Source organism: Notolepis coatsorum, assembly GCF_963971535.1.
Source record: "Notolepis coatsorum genome assembly, chromosome: 8".
In the NCBI taxonomy this organism is placed as follows: Eukaryota; Metazoa; Chordata; class Actinopteri; order Aulopiformes; family Paralepididae; genus Notolepis; species Notolepis coatsorum.
This window is the reverse complement of record NC_140172.1, coordinates 138,716,813-138,737,360: the sequence shown is the minus strand read 5'-3', so window position 1 is coordinate 138,737,360 and position 20,548 is coordinate 138,716,813. Positions and strand designations below refer to the sequence as shown.

At 48.7% G+C, this 20,548-nt stretch overlaps 1 protein-coding gene across 1 annotated transcript in view; it reads right to left on the bottom strand.

Annotated features, from left to right (window-relative positions):
• LOC311232885 (disks large homolog 4-like) overlaps nucleotides 1-20,548 on the bottom strand; it is a gene marked incomplete at both ends in the record, with an annotated part of 412,013 nt that overhangs the window by 27,361 nt on the left and 364,104 nt on the right. Inside the window, 5 exon segments of the mRNA XM_084319719.1 lie at nucleotides 587-722; nucleotides 1,142-1,286; nucleotides 9,696-9,832; nucleotides 13,128-13,297; nucleotides 19,410-19,534. Coding sequence (XP_084175845.1) covers nucleotides 587-722; nucleotides 1,142-1,286; nucleotides 9,696-9,832; nucleotides 13,128-13,297; nucleotides 19,410-19,534 — 713 coding nt within the window.

The following is a 20,548-nucleotide window of genomic DNA, read 5'->3' as shown; positions in this document are numbered from 1 at the left end:
AGTGAGGGATATACATTCTAATATATATATATATTAGGGGTGGGGAAAAAGTCGATACAGTGATGTACCACAATATCTTGCAATAACGATACACTGATGCCAAGTCCTAATAGATTTTCTTTTAGTTATCTTTTGCTTGACATCCCATTTTAGTGCACTAAAACTGATTGGAATGAGGTGAACAGACTGAAAATGTTATCTTATTAGATAAAACAGATGATGTATATATATTTCTATTGCAGAAGTGTTCCATTGGGGACATAATCTGCAGTACAATATTATACTATATTATAGTACTGTACTCATAGTATTCATAGTACTCATAGTATTCATAGTACTGTGATAATATCGTAACGTGGTGATTCCCACCCCTAATATATTGTATATACATGTATATATATATATATAGTACCTATGATATGTCTAATTAGGGACCTTTTTGTATGAGAACTGTAATGTTTTTAAATTGTGTTTTTCTTTTATTTTTAACGTTGTATTACATTTTTCAACTGTGACTTGTGTTGTTGTCATAACAACAGTGTTATTACAGTCCTGTGTATGGGTGTGTTACTGTCTCTGTGCTCACCTGGGCAGGTCTTCGTCTCCCATCATGCCGTGCAGCACAGGAGAGAACCGGCTCGGCGAGGTGGGAGTGAGGGCTTGTGGGTAATCTGATCCCAGGTAGTTGGGATGGCCGAGGTCTGTGTCCATATGTCCATACGCTGCACAAACACACAGGAAACCAGAGTGATCACATGGTCCAAAGAGTTTCTGGATATGACACCTCAATTCAGGTCTTATTCGGGATAAGCTGTTATACCCAAGTCAAAAAAGAAAGGTATACATAAGTATATTTTTCTTAAAAGTATACTTTGTATAATTTAGTATACTTTGTATGTATTCAGAAAGTATACTAATGTGGTGTTCAATTGAATTGAAACTTGAGTTGTACTTGATGATGATGTGCTTAATTATATTGAAATTATACTTTTGATGCATTTCGGGTTATTTTTGCTTACCAATTTATAATACACTTTTGATACATTTACCAAAGTAGGACAATATCGGTATATCGGATATCGGTAAAAAAGCCAATATCGAACATCCCTAGTGTTAGGGTATAGAGTAGGAGTTCTCTTACTGCTGGTGAGGTCTGGGGGGTTGTAGGTGTTGGTGAGGTACAGGGTGTTGGGCTTGGCCACCCTCAGGTAAACCACCTCTGCCGTGTTCTTCAAAGCGCCCACTGCGTCCTCATGCATCACATCCTCCAGACACACGCTGTTCACCTGATCACAGCACAACAAGCGAGGAAGGAGAATGAGAACACTTTCAGGGAATATATTATATAGATTAATTCCTGATCACAGTGTATATCTAAGAGTACATTTCCCATCCAGCTCTGTGTTATATTTGGACCCAAAGTGTCCAAAGTACACTTATGCAGTGAAATATAAACAGATGTCTGTAGGGTGCAGTATCTCTCTTGTCCACCAGAGGTCAGTAATGCGTGACTGCATGACCCACAGAGGCGCAACGCTACAGTTAAATATCTCCCACACTATACCATCTATTACCATGGTAATGAAAGACATCTCGAGCCATGGATTTTATAGCTGTAATTCCCCTCCAATCTATTGTCTAATCTGCTTAAGTAGTGCCTACACAAGATGTGCTTGTATATTAAAGTGACTGTCGGTCTGTGACGCCTTCCAATTAACATCTAGTTTGATTTCCGACTCATTCACTGTCGATGCCTAGGGTTGCAGTAACTACTAGTGTTCAGGAATGCTGAGTAAATGCCTTCCGGAAGTTTCTGTGTAAGGCTCTGGCTTCCGGCCAATCGGTTGAGCTCTCGGGAGACAGGCCTGGCTGTACCTCATTGGCTGTTGCGGGTCACACGGCCACGCAAGAGAGACAAGAAAGGAGGAACACAGAAGACAAAGGTGTTTATAACTGTATGACAGTGAGGTGTATAACTGTGTGACAGTGAGGTGTATAACTGTGTGACAGTGAGGTGTGTAACTGTATGACAGTGAGCTGTATAACTGTGTGACAGTGAGCTGTATAACTGTACGACAGTGAGGTGTATAACTGTACGACAGTGAGGTGTATAACTGTATGACAGTGAGGTGTATAACTGTATGACAGTGAGGTGTATAACTGTGTGACAGTGAGCTGTATAACTGTATGACAGTGAGGTGTATAACTGTATGACAGTGAGGTGTATAACTGTGTGACAGTGAGGTGTATAACTGTACGACAGTGAGGTGTATAACTGTGTGACAGTGAGCTGTATAACTGTGTGACAGTGAGGTGTATAACTGTATGACAGTGAGGTGTATAACTGTGTGACAGTGAGGTGTATAACTGTGTGACAGTGAGGTGTATAACTGTATGACAGTGAGGTGTGTAACTGTGTGACAGTGAGCTGTATAACTGTGTGACAGTGAGCTGTATAACTGTATGACAGTGAGGTGTATAACTGTATGACAGTGAGGTGTGTAACTGTATGACAGTGAGGTGTATAACTGTGTGACAGTGAGGTGTATAACTGTGTGACAGTGAGGTGTGTAACTGTATGACAGTGAGGTGTATAACTGTACGACAGTGAGCTGTATAACTGTATGACAGTGAGCTGTATAACTGTATGACAGTGAGGTGTGTAACTGTGTGACAGTGAGCTGTATAACTGTGTGACAGTGAGCTGTATAACTGTATGACAGTGAGGTGTATAACTGTGTGACAGTGAGGTGTATAACTGTACGACAGTGAGGTGTATAACTGTGTGACAGTGAGGTGTATAACTGTGACAGTGAGCTGTATAACTGTACGACAGTGAGCTGTATAACTGTGTGACAGTGAGGTGTATAACTGTATGACAGTGAGGTGTATAACTGTATGACAGTGAGGTGTATAACTGTATGACAGTGAGGTGTATAACTGTATGACAGTGAGGTGTATAACTGTGTGACAGTGAGGTGTATAACTGTGTGACAGTGAGGTGTATAACTGTGTGACAGTGAGGTGTATAACTGTGTGACAGTGAGGTGTGTAACTGTGTGACAGTGAGGTGTATAACTGTGTGACAGTGAGGTGTATAACTGTGTGACAGTGAGGTGTATAACTGTGTGACAGTGAGCTGTATAACTGTGTGACAGTGAGGTGTATAACTGTATGACAGTGAGCTGTATAACTGTGTGACAGTGAGGTGTATAACTGTACGACAGTGAGGTGTATAACTGTACGACAGTGAGGTGTATAACTGTGACAGTGAGGTGTATAACTGTACGACAGTGAGGTGTATAACTGTACGACAGTGAGGTGTATAACTGTACGACAGTGAGGTGTATAACTGTATGACAGTGAGCTGTATAACTGTGACAGTGAGGTGTATAACTGTACGACAGTGAGGTGTATAACTGTACGACAGTGAGGTGTATAACTGTACGACAGTGAGGTGTATAACTGTATGACAGTGAGCTGTATAACTGTACGACAGTGAGGTGTATAACTGTGTGACAGTGAGGTGTATAACTGTGTGACAGTGAGGTGTATAACTGTGTGACAGTGAGGTGTATAACTGTACGACAGTGAGGTGTATAACTGTGACAGTGAGGTGTATAACTGTACGACAGTGAGGTGTATAACGTTAGGTTATGACTATAACCAAGTTCTGTTAGTTAGGGGCGATGCTTGGCATCGCTACTGCACTATCTCGCGTACGTGCACGCGTACTGAATAAACCACAAATGTACCTCTAATACCAGTATTAGTCTGACCACACCCCTCATCAGCTTACCTTCATAAGCAGGTGTGTGGTCACCTGCTCTCCTCCTTCCCAAGCTTTCACCACAAGGTGAGGACAAGGGCTGCAGCGGCGTCCGATGCCAAGCATCGCCCCTAACTAACAGAACTTGGTTATAGTCATAACCTAACGTTCTGTATCGTTAGTGGCTTAGCTTGGCATCGCTACTGCACAAGGGAGGCCAAGCGGAGCCACTTGGCTGACAAATACACCCCGCTGACAGCCCCCCAAAACCATCAGAACAGGGAGGGCCGAGCCCCCCCGACCCCCCCTAATGGAGGGTAGCCCCCCTATTAGGGACGTCACGGGAGGGCGACGGACCCGACCGTGCGAAGAGGCACTCAAGCAACTCAACGCACAGGGTGAGCAGACCGTGGCTTGACCCCACGACTACACACACGCACAACCCGCATGCCACCCGGGAACGAACGGAGGAACAACCTCGTTACTGCCCCCAGAATCACGGGGTCAAGGGCAAACCCAACCCCGTGGCAAGGCCGTAGCAGCGGAGCACGAAGGAAGACCCAGACCCACCAAAAGGACTGGACTCCCTGGAATGGGGGCCCGGAGAAGTCCATGATGCCAGCATCAAGACCCCACCAGGTGGGCACGTAGTGCCCCGCCCCCCACATCGCCAGCGTATTCGGACAAAGGCCCCTCAGTTACTGCACCTGGTATTCCCAGGCGGAACCAACCAGGCCAGAACCTGCCCAGCTTCCGAGATCGGACGAGACCGGGCGTGTTCAGGTCGGTATGGCCGTAAGCCGAGCGGGCCCCGTCCCCCCAATAGTACACCGCCTGGCACACTGACCCTGCAGAATAGGCAGTCAGCATGGCCGTAAGCACACAAAAAAGGTTAACCAACGGAAGCAGGCAGCGCACCGGGGAAAAACCAGGCAACAGGCTGTTAACCCTAGCCTGGAGACTGCGGACGAGACAGGCGCCAGAGGGGACAGCTGAACACAGCCGCCCCGGCGGAAGGAGCGTAAGCTGGCGGTGTTGCATGACCAAGCCTCCATTTAACAACCCCCACCCAGAGGGGTCGAGGCAGAGAAGGCTGACACGATTGGCAGACGTCATGAACGTGCAGGGGCACCCTCAAACGGTGAACCCGGGAGTTGACACTGCTCCAACACACCAGGGAATCAACCACCTCGGTGTTACCCAATGCGGTGGTTGTTCCTATAACCCCTCAAGAAAAAACTCCAAAACACACCTGCGGGTATACACCGGCTATACCGCAGTACAAGTGTTCCAGTTTCCAAAAAGGGTTAACCCAGGCCTACGGGTCGCAAACATCACTTCGGACCGGGCCTGGCGGTACGGGAAGCACAGGGTCACCAGAGGAGGTCAAAAAACCACCCCCACAGGCCCCTCTTCGCCATGCGTGAGAGAGGAGCGAAAAATAATGGAGAACCAGCCCCTAAGCACACCGTACCTGGTATTCCCCGGCGGTCTCCCAACCAAGTACTAACCAGGACCAACCTGTGTAGCGGCCGAGATCCGACGAGATCGAGCGCGTACAGAATGGCATGGCTGTAAGCCATGACGACAGTGCTGAGTAAAAACATACCCAACCAGGGTCTCCATAGCGCTTAACCCTGTGACACCCAGACCGACCTGGCATTTTTCCCCCTGAAAAAAGCCCAAGTCCCTCAGGGTACCAGAACAGCAGATCTGCATCCCCGGCGGACAACGGGTTCAACTGATCTGGACCAGCGTGACCAGAACCAGTCCCGTGCCCTAACCACGCCGACATGCCTACTCCAGGAGAAGGGCAGATATGCGTGTTGATCTTAACATGAAAAGAAGGCGCCACCCAGACGTCGGGACGAACCGCGCCTGGTGGCCCACCCCAAGGGCGTGAGACCCCACTACATATGTTCAGATCCATCCCGACATCATCCCCCAGACATGAACGAGAATCCGTCGACAACCCACCCAGGTCATGGGATGTGGTCGCCGGAAGAGGAAAAACCCCCATCTCAGTTGCTTTATAAAAACGCTGTTTCAACCACAAGCAACTAAGGCGTGCCAGTCAATCGCCTGTTTACAGCGAGCTAGCACTATACGTGCGTCGGGACACACCCCCATCAATGAACAGGCTATTTAGACCTGTCATTGAATCCCCAAGGCGCCCAGGGGAACGACAAGAGGGGTGTGACACTCCCTAACTCCAACACTTCTGGAATAGAAAGAAGGAAGCATCAACAGTATGTATCCCAGTCTACACAGCCGGGGTAAAATTTTTTCACATTTTTACATCCCACCACCCTCCCATAGGAAAGAGACGGGGATCCCCAGAGAGACTTCCCACGCGAGCTGTACAGATTGAAAAGAATATATTGCACCTTGAGCCATGTAAAAAACTGGTTTTAGGGCCTCCGGGGAAGAGGCACCGAACCCATACACACTCAATAAACGAATTGAATCGAATATACATACAATAGAAAAGGACCCTTCTAGAGGGTCCACTCACTTTGACAATCTGAGGAGGAAGGCTCTGTACTCTGATGGAGGCTTCCTCACATGGAAGAAGGAGTCCGAACTCACAGAAGGCCTGAGTAGGCGCTTGGTGAGGAGGAGCCCTGACCACCCCCCCTGAAAACAGATCCATCACATGGACCTGAACAGCACACGGAAGTCCTACCAACAGAGACGCGCACGGTGACGTACTCTATGGCGGGGGAATTCCTGCGGTGCACACGCCCAATATACCAGGCCGTGGGACCAGGAACTCCCTCCCCCCCCCCCCCCCCCCCCCCCGTAACGTGCCGAACCGCCACGTGACGGGAACCTTGAAGGACAGGGGGTGTACCCCTGACCGACAGAACAATGGGGAGAGGAAAGGTTACCAGTTCACCCCTTTACGACCCCACACCCATGATACGACGTAACGACAAAAAGAGAATATGACACAGTCATAGTCAGCTCTATGAAGCGTTTCACAGCTCCACACAGCGCACGAGCTAACCTGCTATCTGATTTTTACTAAGGAAAAACACAGAATAGAGAGGGCTCTAAGAACCCCGGTCCAACATACACATGTGCTTCTGTGGCCAGTACAACCCAGTTGTAGGTCACATGACACACACAACCCATCATCACCTACAAAAAATGGCAAAAACACTCAACAGAGGAACGCCGTTTTTTTCACAATGAGAGAATACATCATTCTTGATTAGTATCGACCACAGGCCTTGCTAAGCACACATGACAGCAACCAAACCAATTTCCCTTTAGGAAATAAGTTTCTCCAGCAGATTTAGCACAACCTCAGCAATCAAGCTGAGAGTTACATCGTATCCCTACCACACAAAAGACACAATTAATGCACAACATGTCTGATAGGAGGTGATAAAGTCCCCAGGGAACCGGGGGGGGAAACACAATCCTCCTATTTTACCCTCAATACGGCCAGTTAAAACAGGAAAACCTGTTAATGTGTGAACTCACTGTTCATTGTCATTACAGTCTGAGAAAGAACATTCTTTTACTCACTCGTCACCAAGCATAGCTTCATAGGTTAGTTGCCTTAGTAGTGAGTACACGGTACACATAAACACCATGATGTTTCTCACACAACAACCAGATCAATACATCACGACCTGCACGGAGAAGCTAACTGCCAGTGACAAAAACAGCTCACACACAACCCGCAACGTATCTCAAATGCATTGCAACAACACACGTTTTGGGAAAAAACACCGTTATTCACAATACATTTAGCAAGGTAAAACCAGAAGACGTGTTTATGAGGTCTGGCCAACCCCGTACCTGCCCGGAACGCAGATCAGCGAAGTGCAGTCACAAGCCACCGTAGAACACAGCCGTCCCGTGTTGTTCGATCCGGGCAGCGTCGCCGCTCCACCAGTCGCTACAGTCCTCTTTGTTGACGCAATCCCCGTCTAGGCTCAGGCAGGGTCGACGAACATCCCCTGTCAAGGATGACGTCGTGGTCAAGAGTGTAAAACATGTTAAAAATCAAAGCACGTTCAACAGAATAGCATCAAGCTAACGGCTGCTCCAACCGTTCGGGTGCTATTGCTTCCGCTCGCGGGACGCCGATCTACGACGCACGCGATCAGGAGCGAGCTCCCGGCGGCGCGCGAGAAGCCAAGCTACCCCGCGCCAGGCCACCGACCGGCTAACCGTAAGCTATGAACATGTAAACAATGACATAACACTCACCCAGACAGGCCGCCGTTCTGAACCCTCCTCACTTTTTAAGAGAAAAGAGAAAACAAGACGTCAACACCGCTTCACAACGGTGACATTAACACGTCCGGCGGAATCAGCACAGTACCAACTGGCCTGTATAGCTGACTTTGAACATGAATCTGCCGCTATCGCACATTACATGCACATATCCCCTCGTGAAGGAATACTCTCATTTGGATATGAAAGATGGGGTCTTAACACGGTGACAGAGAGAATCCACTCGTCCAGAACACACAGGGATCACCAGTGTCAATGGTCGCGGCCCACTAGTTAAAACTATAATGGTCGCCAGACCAAGGCCTTCTGTCGCCTAGACGGCTAAACAAAGGACCCTAGCCTGGGGCCGGTTTCCATAAACTTTGTCAAGTAGCCCCCATAGCACTAACAGACAAGTGGAGCCCGCCAGCAAACACTACTCACCCAACCTGGAACGCACCGCTCCTCACAACAGCGGCATGTCCGACAGTTTCAGCTGTGGCCTGACAGGTTTCACCCCAACAAACACAGCAAGGAACTGCAGTTGAGAAGCATGCAGCGGCGTGCTCCCAATACGAAAACCGGCGGAGGGTTTGTAGAATGATCATCATCTTCTAGACACTCCAGTACGAAGACAATATCGCCGTATTTTCTCGAAAATAGTGAGAGAGAAAATAAAGATATGATGTCAACGTATCCTTGTTTCCCAAGCTGTTCCTAATCCAATTTCTTCCATCATGGTGTCAAGTGTGGGATCTACCGAGGCACCTCTTCCTTGTGGTGAAAGCGAGAAGGAGGAGAGCAGGTGACCACACACCTGCTTATGAAGGTAAGCTGATGAGGGGTGTGGTCAGACTAATACTGGTATTAGAGGTACATTTGTGGTTTATTCAGTACGCGTGCACGTACGCGAGATAGTGCAGTAGCGATGCCAAGCTAAGCCACTAACGATACAGAACTGTACGACAGTGAGGTGTATAACTGTACGACAGTGAGGTGTATAACTGTATGACAGTGAGCTGTATAACTGTACGACAGTGAGGTGTATAACTGTGTGACAGTGAGGTGTATAACTGTGTGACAGTGAGGTGTATAACTGTGTGACAGTGAGGTGTATAACTGTACGACAGTGAGGTGTATAACTGTACGACAGTGAGGTGTATAACTGTGTGACAGTGAGGTGTATAACTGTACGACAGTGAGGTGTATAACTGTACGACAGTGAGGTGTATAACTGTACGACAGTGAGGTGTATAACTGTGCGACAGTGAGGTGTATCCTTAATGGTATTTTAGAGTTAGTTATTTCCTGGAAAAGGATAACAAAATGTTGATGAGTCATCCTGCACACTGGGGCGTATACTCATTTAGCATCCAATGAAATGCTTTCTAGAAGGACATTTGCAGCACATTGTAACTGTAACTGTACGACTAAGCTAAGCTAGCTCTTGGCCTCTTGCTAGCTAACATGACTTGCTAGCTATAATGCTCCGACCGTAATGCACATTCAGCACTATTGGCTACTGTAAACGCCAATCAATATCCACGGCGACTCCCTCCATAGCTTCCTGTGTTTGCAGGAAAAGCAAAGCATACATAATGTTGAATCAAAGCCGCGCCATGTGTGCTCTGTGTGTGCTCTGTGTGTGTGTGTGTGTGTGTGGTGTGTGTGTGTGTGTGTGTGTGTGTCTGACCGCGAGTATCTTGTCCCCAATCTGCAGCCGGCAGTCTTTGTGCGCCGCCCCGCCCTCAATGATCTTGGTGACATAGATGCTGTTGTCTCCTGGGATGTGTTGGTTCCCCACTCCACCTGCTATACTGAAGCCCAGGCCTAGAGAGAGAGAGAGAGAGAGAGAGAGAGGAGAGAGAGAGAGAGAGAGAGAGAGAGAGGGGGGGGGGAGGAGGGAGAGAGAGAGAGACAGAGAGAGGGAGAGAGAGAGAGAGAGAGAGAGAGAGGGAGAGAGAAAGAGAGAGAGAGAGAGAGAGAGAGAGAGAGAGAAGGAGAGAGAGAGAGAGAGGAGAGAGAGAGAGAGAGAGAGAGAGAGAGAGAGAGAGGGAGGGAGAGAGAGAGAGAGATAGAGACAGAGAGAGGGAGAGAGAGAGAGAGAGAGAGGGAGAGAGAGAGAGAGAGAGAGAGAGAGAGAGAGAGAGAGAGAGAGAGAGAGAGAGAGAGAGAGAGAGAGAGAGAGAGAGAGAGAGAGAGAGAGGAGAGAGAGGGGATATATTTGGAATGACATGCTGGTGCTCTAGTGCGACCTCTAGTGGCTGAATGTTATATATAGCACCTGATTGGATACCATGACATGCTGGTGCTCTAGTGCGACCTCTAGTGGCTGAATGTTATCTATAGCACCTGATTGGATAATATGACATGCTGGTGCTCTAGTGTGACACCTAAGTGGCTGAATGTTATCTATAGCACCTTTACAATACATCTGGAGGGGATCGTTAACCAAACCTCCCCAGCAACAAGTACTGCTAAGCAGCCTCTGTTGTCAGAGTGGTGTGTTGGGCCATGCAGGCCACCGTACCTTTTTTTTTTATACTTTATTGTGTCAATGAAAAACATTTACATTTAGGTATAGTAAGTGTACCCACATACACATACACAACTGCACCTGTCCATACTTACATACGTACATACCCACACAAATGTACATACGCATATTCCAAATCTTGACACTTTTTTTTTTTTTTTTTTTTTTTTGTACCCATCACCCATACAAAAAACAAGAGACAAAAACACAAACAAAGGGGCGAGCACCAGCATAGATCCCGGACCGGCACACATCCAACATCCATCCCTACCCGTCCCCACACACACACACACACACACACACAAGAAAAACAACAAACAACAACAACAATAATAACAGCAAACAAATAAGAAATTAATAGAAAAAAGAAACCAACCAATTTAAATAAAATAATAATAATAATAAGTAAAAAGGCTTGAATTGTCATTGTAGGTATAGCTGTAGGCCTAAGGGGTGTTCCCAACAATTGATCAGTAGATCATCACTGTTTCATGTTACTTAAATCTTCCTTAAAGACTGATCTGTCTGTCAACTAGTACTCCTCCATAGTTTAAAGAGACCCCATCTTTTTCCCAGCATATTTTCATTCTTATTGATTTTGTAGGTTACCTTTTCCATACTATATATGTCCTCTACAGTTTCTAACCATTTGTTTACTTTCGGGGGTTCAAGTTTTTTCCAAGCTCTTGTATTGTAATTTGTTTAAGTGCTGCAGCTCTCAAAATAAAAAAAGGGTATAGTTCTTCTTTTTGTAGGTTTTTGGGGCGTGTTCCTAAGAGTATATCATGTTTTTCTATACCCACTTCCTCAAACATCTGTTCCATTATGTCTAGAATATCTGACCAGTAGATTTGAATTTTTTTACATGTAAAGAAAATATGTGTATGGTCAGCATTCTTCTCCCCACACTCCCTCCAGCAGCCGGGATCATTTTGTGCGTATTTGGACATACTCGATGGTGTTCTAAAGTACCTCATATTTATTTTCCAAGCATACTCCTGCCCAGGCACGTGCACACATAGAGGCCAAGGGGTGCCTGAGCACCTGCCTTTTTGAGCCTCATCAAAAAAGTGCCCTTTTTGAAAAAAATTAAAATATTTTTTTTTTTTTTTTTTTTTACTGTTACGCATATAGACTGCCCTTCCAACTGAAAAATGTCAGGATAGAATCAAAATATTAAGTAAAGAGAGAGATGCCCCATATTCCATTGCAGTTTGCACGCCTCCTCAGAGTGCCTCTCCGCGGACCTATATATTTTATGCATAGCGTGGGTGGTGATGATGATGATGATAGAAACCGCTGTTGAATGCTGGTATTACACTCATTGAGGGACACAAAGAAGTCAAGTCCGATGGGATTGGGAATCTCAAATACAAATTGGGATTGGAATAAAAAATGCATTTATATTAAACAATACAGAATGCACTTCTTGGGGTCTGTAGGGTAAGCACTGATTCCTCCCCCCTGAACATTTATGGAGATGTATGGGCCATTTAAGTCAGTGATAAAAGTGTCTTTCAAGGATAAGTGAGCTCCTGCACTGTTATTATAGTTCAATATTCAATATTGATCACAAAACCCCCAAAAAGCATAAAAAGGGGGCCCCCCGCCCGAAAAGGGCCCTTAAAAATCGCGCTCACGCGCTACGCGCGCTCGCTTAATATATACACACAAGTGTAGTGCCTTTTCAGCCTTTGAGCACCTGCCCCTCTAAAGTCCTGTGCACGTCCCTGCTCCTGCCAAAAGGGTGATTTTATGTAATGGAAGATATCTTAAAGCTTTGATTCCAAAGCTTTGATTCCACTCCTTATCTGGTATGTTTGTTTTCAGTTCCTTCTCCCATTTATTTTTAATATAGCTTAAAATCTTCAATTTTGTTTTCTTGGAGCATTTTGTAGATTTTGTCAGTTGTGTTTTTGAGGTTATGGCTTTGTTGAGTCTTTATCATGTATTTCAGTAGGGGGTGGAGATCTTCAAGAGTTTTAATTTGGACTTTTTCTCTTAAGTAGCTTCTTACTTGCAGGTATCGGGTGAAAGTGATTACTAGGACAGGCATATTTATTAGGCTACATTTTCAAAAGAATCCACTCCTTCATTGTACATTTGATAGAAACGTATGAGGCCCTTAGCTTCCATGTCTTAAAAAAACCGTCAATACTGTTTGGAGAAAAATCTGGGTCCCATGCTATTTGTTCTTAAGCAGATCATTTCTTGTTCCTTAATTTTATTTATTTTACATATTTCCCTCCAGATTTTAAATGTGTTATATATAGAGTAATTGTGTATTTTGATCTGTGCTTTTTTATATCTGGAGAAGATCAATGTGCTGAGTGATTCCACTAGATTCAACTCAATTGACTTCCATTTGGGTCTCATCTCGTTTTTCATCCATATTAGAATCGGTTTTACCTGTGCTGCGTAATAATATTAATTAAATTTTGGGTAATGCTAGTCCCCTCCTTCTTTTTTTTGTTGCAAGATTTTGAGTTTGACTCTAGGTTTCTTTCATCCCATATAAATTTTCTCAGCAGCCCTCCCAAACGTTGAAACATTTAGGTGTTATGTATAATGGCATAAAGGCCACCGTACCTTTAGGACCTTTGATGAGTTTGATCTCCGTGACCTTCTCCGCCGCCGGCTTCCTGCGGAGGACATAGAGACGGACGATGCCCCCGCATCCTTCAGGGCCTCCACCGCACTGGCTGTGAGTCACCTCCCTCACGTCCACGTCATTCACAAAGAGGATGCTGTCGTTCACACTGAGAGGGGGTGGGAGAGGGGGGGAGAGGGGGAGGAGGGGGGAGGGGAGAGGGGGGGAGGGAGGGGGGAGAGAGAGAGGGAGAGAGGGAGAGAGAGGGGGAGGGGGGAGAGAGATGGGGAGAGGGGGGAGAGAGAGTGGGAGGGGGGGGACGGGGGAGAGAGAGGGAGAGAGAGAGGGAGAGGAGGGGAGACAGAGGGGAGAGGGAGGGGGGAGAGAGAGGGAGAGAGGGGAGAGAGAGGGGGAGGGAGGAGAGGGGGGGAGGGGAGGGGGGAGAGAGAGGGAGAGAGGGGAGAGAGAGAGGGGGAGAGAGGGGGGGGGAGAGAGGGGAGGGGGGAGAGAGGGGGGGGAGATAGAGATAGTGAGGGAGAGAGAGGGGGAGAGAGAGGGGGAGGGGGAGAGGGAGGTGGAGAGAGAGGGGGGAGAGAGAGGGGGAGAGAGAGGGGGGTGGGGGGAGACAAAGAGAGAGAGATGGAGGGGGAGAGAGAGGGGGGAGAGGGGGAGAGAGGGAGAGAGAGTGAGAGAGAGAGGGAGAAAGAGAGGGGGGAGAGAGAGATGGAGAGAGAGGGGGGAGTGGGGGGAGATAAAGAGAGAGAGATGGAGGGAGAGAGAGAGGGAGTTTTACAAAACTGCATTTACATAATAACACCTCGATACTCTGAAAATTGTGATGTCATCAGGTCTGCTCTGTTGACTGTCAATATTATGCTCACTACTCCATGGATCCACAGAATGGTGAGTTCATACCCAGATGAGCTTTATTCTATAGTATGTATTCTAGGTTGTAGCTTTATTCTATAATAAAGGTTGTGTAGTTCCCCTTAAAAGGTTACTATTTTATATCCATAGGTCTGAAAATAAAAGTACTACCTTTTAATCAGTCAATTCACAAAATAAATAGAAATAAACTGTAACTGTAACAACCTTGAAACGCCTACCACAGAGACGGCTGAGGATCTATTTGTCTGAGGTCACACAGAGGTCACACAGACACCCGGACCTTGAACGACGCTCAACATCCAGAACATGCCCTTTAAAGGCCCAATCCACAATGGCATTTTGAAGATGGAAGGCAAGTAGGCCAATTGCGGTGCAAAAAACGCAACAACAATGACAGCTTATTAGCTACAAGAGAGGCTAACACTGATTAGCTCCAAGAGAGGCTGAATGAATGAATGAATGAAAACTTTATTTAACAGATTGCAGAATGGGTACAATACAGTACCGCTCAATACACACAATTGTTAACCCTTTCACTGCCACACGACACTGACGGTATGTGTGTGACGGCTGTTGTGTGGCAGTGAAAGGGTTAAGGGATGCAGACCAGAGAAAGACATGTCTTGTTTACATCAGGGTCCCCCATTTTCAATTCATAGTGACATTTATGACATACATGACACTGGTTAGCTCCAAGAGAGGCTAACACTGATTAGCTACAAGAGAGGCTAACACTGATTAGCTCCAAGACAGGCTAACACTGGTTAGCTACAAGAGAGGCTAACACTGATTAGCTCCAAGAGAGGCTAAAACTGATTAGCTACAAGAGAGGCTAACACTGATTAGCTCCAAGACAGGCTAACACTGGTTAGCTACAAGAGAGGCTAACACTGATTAGCTACAAGAGAGGCTAACACTGATTAGCTACAAGAGAGGCTAACACTGATTAGCTCCAAGAGAGGCTAACATAACACTGATTAGCTCCAAGAGAGGCTAACACTGATTAGCTCCAAGACAGGCTAACACTGATTAGCTACAAGAGAGGCTAACACTGATTAGCTCCAAGAGAGGCTAACACTGGTCCGCTACAAGAGAGGCCAACACTGATTAGCTACAAGAGAGGCTAACATAACACTGATTAGCTACAAGAGAGGCTAACATAACACTGATTAGCTACAAGAGAGGCTAACACTGATTAGCTACAAGAGAGGCTAACACTGATTAGCTACAAGAGAGGCTAACACTGATTAGCTACAAGAGAGGCTAACACTGATTAGCTTCAAGAGAGGCTAACACTGATACGGTCTCGTTTCTTGAGCATAAGATGTGAACGACACAAATGTAAAACAAATGTGTCCAAAATTACCTAGCCTTCTCTCATCCGCCATTGTTTAAACGCGGTGCAGTTACCTCTCGTGGCCACAGGGCGCCACTCTTCCATAGTGCAGCTTTAACATGTACTTCCTGCAGACTGGGCTCTTGTGTTTTACCTCAGGCTGGGCTCTCTCTGTGTGTTACCTCAGACTGGGCTCCCTGTATTACCTCAGACTGGGCTCCCTGTGTGTTACCTCAGACTGGGCTCCCTGTATTACCTCAGACTGGGCTCCCTGTGTTTTACCTCAGACTGGGCTCCCTCTGTGTGTTACCTCAGACTGGGCTCCCTGTGTGACCTCAGACTGGGCTCCCTGTGTGACCTCAGACTGGGCTCCGTGTGTGTTACCTCAGACTGGGCTCCCTGTGTGTTACCTCAGACTGGGCTCCCTGTGTTACCTCAGACTGGGCTCCCTGTGTGTTACCTCAGACTGGGCTCTCTGTGTGTTACCTCAGACTGGGCTCCCTGTGTTACCTCAGACTGGGCTCCCTGTGTGTTACCTCAGACTGGGCTCCCTGTGTGGCCTCAGACTGGGCTCCCTGTGTGTTACCTCAGACTGGGCTCCCTGTGTGTTACCTCAGACTGGGCTCCCTGTGTGTTAACTCAGACTGGGCTCTCTGTGTGGCCTCAGACTGGGCTCCCTGTGTGGCCTCAGACTGGGCTCCCTGTGTGTTACCTCAGACTGGGCTCTCTGTGTGGCCTCAGACTGGGCTCCCTGTGTGGCCTCAGACTGGGCTCCCTGGGTGTTACCTCAGACTGGGCTCCCTGTGTTACCTCAGACTGGGCTCCCTGTGTTACCTCAGACTGGGCTCCCTGTGTGACCTCAGACTGGGCTCCCTGTCTGTTACCTCAGACTGGGCTCCCTGTGTGACCTCAGACTGGGCTCCCTGTGTGTGACCTCAGACTGGGCTCCTTGTGTGACCTCAGACTGGGCTCCCTGTGTGTTACCTCAGACTGGGCTCCCTGTGTGTTACCTCAGACTGGGCTCTCTGTGTGTGTTACCTCAGACTGGGCTCCCTGTGTGTGACCTCAGACTGGGCTCCCTGTGTTACCTCAGACTGGGCTCCCTGTGTGGCCTCAGACTGGGCTCCCTGTGTGACCTCAGACTGGGCTCCCTGTGTGACCTCAGACTGGGCTCCCTGTGTGGCCTCAGACTGGGCTCCCTGTGTGTGTTACCTCAGACTGGGCTCCCTGTGTTACCTCAGACTGGGCTCTCTGTGTGACCTCAGACTGGGCTCCCTGTGTTACCTCAGACTGGGCTCCCTGTGTGGCCTCAGACTGGGCTCTCTGTGTGGCCTCAGACTGGGCTCCCTGTGTTACCTCAGACTGGGCTCCCTGTGTGTTACCTCAGACTGGGCTCCCTGTGTTACCTCAGACTGGGCTCCCTGTGTTACCTCAGACTGGGCTCCCTGTGTGTGGCCTCAGACTGGGCTCCCTGTGTGACCTCAGACTGGGCTCCCTGTGTGACCTCAGACTGGGCTCCCTGTGTGTTACCTCAGACTGGGCTCCCTGTGTGTGTTACCTCAGACTGGGCTCCCTGTGTGTGTTACCTCAGACTGGGCTCCCTGTGTGACCTCAGACTGGGCTCCCTGTGTTACCTCAGACTGGGCTCCCTGTATTACCTCAGACTGGGCTCTCTCTGTGTGTTACCTCAGACTGGGCTCCTTGTGTGACCTCAGACTGGGCTCCCTGTGTGTGACCTCAGACTGGGCTCCCTGTGTGTTACCTCAGACTGGGCTCCCTGTGTGACCTCAGACTGGGCTCCCTGTGTGTTACCTCAGACTGGGCTCCCTGTGTGTTACCTCAGACTGGGCTCCCTGTGTGACCTCAGACTGGGCTCCCTGTGTTACCTCAGACTGGGCTCCCTGTGTGTTACCTCAGACTGGGCTCTCTGTGTGTTACCTCAGACTGGGCTCCCTGTGTGTTACCTCAGACTGGGCTCCCTGTGTTACCTCAGACTGGGCTCCCTGTGTGTTACCTCAGACTGGGCTCCCTGTGTGTGTTACCTCAGACTGGGCTCCCTGTGTGTTACCTCAGACTGGGCTCCCTGTGTTACCTCAGACTGGGCTCCCTGTGTGTGTTACCTCAGACTGGGCTCCCTGTGTGTGACCTCAGACTGGGCTCCTTGTGTTACCTCAGACTGGGCTCCCTGTGTGTGTGACCTCAGACTGGGCTCCTTGTGTGACCTCAGACTGGGCTCCCTGTGTGGCCTCAGACTGGGCTCCTTGTGTGGCCTCAGACTGGGCTCCCTGTGTGGCCTCAGACTGGGCTCCCTGTGTGGCCTCAGACTGGGCTCCCTGTGTTACCTCAGACTGGGCTCCCTGTGTGTTACCTCAGACTGGGCTCTCTGTGTGTTACCTCAGACTGGGCTCCCTGTGTTACCTCAGACTGGGCTCCCTGTGTGTTACCTCAGACTGGGCTCCCTGTGTGTTACCTCAGACTGGGCTCCCTGTGTGTTACCTCAGACTGGGCTCCCTGTGTTACCTCAGACTGGGCTCCCTGTGTGTGTTACCTCAGACTGGGCTCCCTGTGTGTTACCTCAGACTGGGCTCCCTGTGTGTATTACCTCAGACTGGGCTCCCTGTGTGTTACCTCAGACTGGGCTCCCTGTGTGTTACCTCAGACTGGGCTCCCTGTGTGGCCTCAGACTGGGCTCCCTGTGTGTGTTACCTCAGACTGGGCTCCCTGTGTGTGTTACCTCAGACTGGGCTCCTTGTGTGGCCTCAGACTGGGCTCCCTGTGTGTGTTACCTCAGACTGGGCTCCCTGTGTGTGTTACCTCAGACTGGGCTCCTTGTGTGGCCTCAGACTGGGCTCCTTGTGTTACCTCAGACTGGGCTCCCTGTGTGGCCTCAGACTGGGCTCTCTGTGTGACCTCAGACTGGGCTCCCTGTGTGTTACCTCAGACTGGGCTCCCTGTGTGTTACCTCAGACTGGGCTCCCTGTGTTACCTCAGACTGGGCTCCCTGTGTGTGTTACCTCAGACTGGGCTCCCTGTGTGTGACCTCAGACTGGGCTCCTTGTGTTACCTCAGACTGGGCTCCCTGTGTGGCCTCAGACTGGGCTCCCTGTGTGTGACCTCAGACTGGGCTCCTTGTGTGACCTCAGACTGGGCTCCCTGTGTGGCCTCAGACTGGGCTCCCTGTGTGGCCTCAGACTGGGCTCCTTGTGTGGCCTCAGACTGGGCTCCCTGTGTGGCCTCAGACTGGGCTCCCTGTGTGGCCTCAGACTGGGCTCCCTGTGTGGCCTCAGACTGGGCTCCCTGTGTTACCTCAGACTGGGCTCTCTCTGTGTGTTACCTCAGACTGGGCTCTCTGTGTGTTACCTCAGACTGGGCTCCCTGTGTGTTACCTCAGACTGGGCTCCCTGTGTGTTACCTCAGACTGGGCTCCCTGTGTGTTACCTCAGACTGGGCTCCCTGTGTTACCTCAGACTGGGCTCCCTGTGTGTTACCTCAGACTGGGCTCCCTGTGTGTTACCTCAGACTGGGCTCCCTGTGTGTTACCTCAGACTGGGCTCCCTGTGTGTGTTACCTCAGACTGGGCTCCCTGTGTGTGACCTCAGACTGGGCTCCTTGTGTTACCTCAGACTGGGCTCCCTGTGTGGCCTCAGACTGGGCTCCCTGTGTGTGTTACCTCAGACTGGGCTCCCTGTGTGTGACCTCAGACTGGGCTCCTTGTGTGACCTCAGACTGGGCTCCCTGTGTGGCCTCAGACTGGGCTCCTTGTGTGGCCTCAGACTGGGCTCCCTGTGTGGCCTCAGACTGGGCTCCCTTGTGTGACCTCAGACTGGGCTCCCTGTGTGGCCTCAGACTGGGCTCCTTGTGTGGCCTCAGACTGGGCTCCCTGTGTGGCCTCAGACTGGGCTCCCTGTGTGGCCTCAGACTGGGCTCTCTGTGTGACCTCAGACTGGGCTCTCTGTGTGACCTCAGACTGGGCTCCCTGTGTTACCTCAGACTGGGCTCCCTGTGTGACCTCAGACTGGGCTCCCTGTGTGGCCTCAGACTGGGCTCCCTGTGTTACCTCAGACGTCCGTCCTGAGCCGCGGCTCCTCCGGGGATGATCTTGGTGATGAAGATGCTCGGGTCGTCGCCCACGTGGGGGTTGTCTGTTCCCCCCGCGATGCTGAAGCCCAGGCCGGAGTTACCCTGTAAAACAAACACGTAATTTTTATTTTTATTAGGGATGTCTGATATTATCAGCCGATATTGGCATTAAAATGTAATATCGGAAATTACCTGTATCGGTTTTATATATATATATATTTTTTTTTACATTTATTTTAACCTTTATTTACCCAGGCAAGCAAGTAAGAACAAATTACTGGATGTAGGAACGTTTTACTTTTTCATTCATAGGTTCATACGAAAATACCGTCTAGAATATAAATATGTTTTTATTGTTTTCTGCAGTAATTCCTAGAACGTGAGATATAGGCATAAACGCATATATAGATTATCAAATGCCGTTTGTTGGCGATACACGCTATATTAAACATTTCAACTGTACATGATCCTAAACGTTATGACTTATCATGCGCGGGTGAACGGGGGGGGGGGGGGTTGTTTATAATTCCGTGATCGTCGGTAAATGCTTTATGTAGTATGGGTGATATATTGATCGGAGCAGTTTGCATGGATAATAATAAACAAACGCGCTGAAAATGACATCAGTGTCCTCTTACCGTTGGCCGGTGAGACTGGAGCAAAAAGATCCCACTTATTTGACGGCGATCGAGTCGATCCATTTCCGGTTTGTATAATAATAATAACAACAGCCCAAATCTTGTAGATTATTGAGTTATGGCAGCAATCCATATACACGGTGTGTGTGTCTTGAGTCCCGAGACAATATGCGAGTGCCGGACGCATTTCCAAGACGCACCGAGATCGACTCGTCCATTTCCGGTTTGGCAACTCGCCGATCATCCACCAGGGGGCAGTATTGAAGCGTTGCATAGTTGTGCATGCTCCCACTGCATCAGACGAGGCTCCGTGAGGGAATTATGAATAACATGGCGAAAAAATGCAATATGATCTCAATAACGTCGTACGCCATGGAATGGCAGAATTAGTATGAACTTGAATCACGTTGTACAACGTTTATGGTGCAGGATGTGTTAAGGGCCAAAAAACTTTTTTTTTATTTTAATATTCTATTCA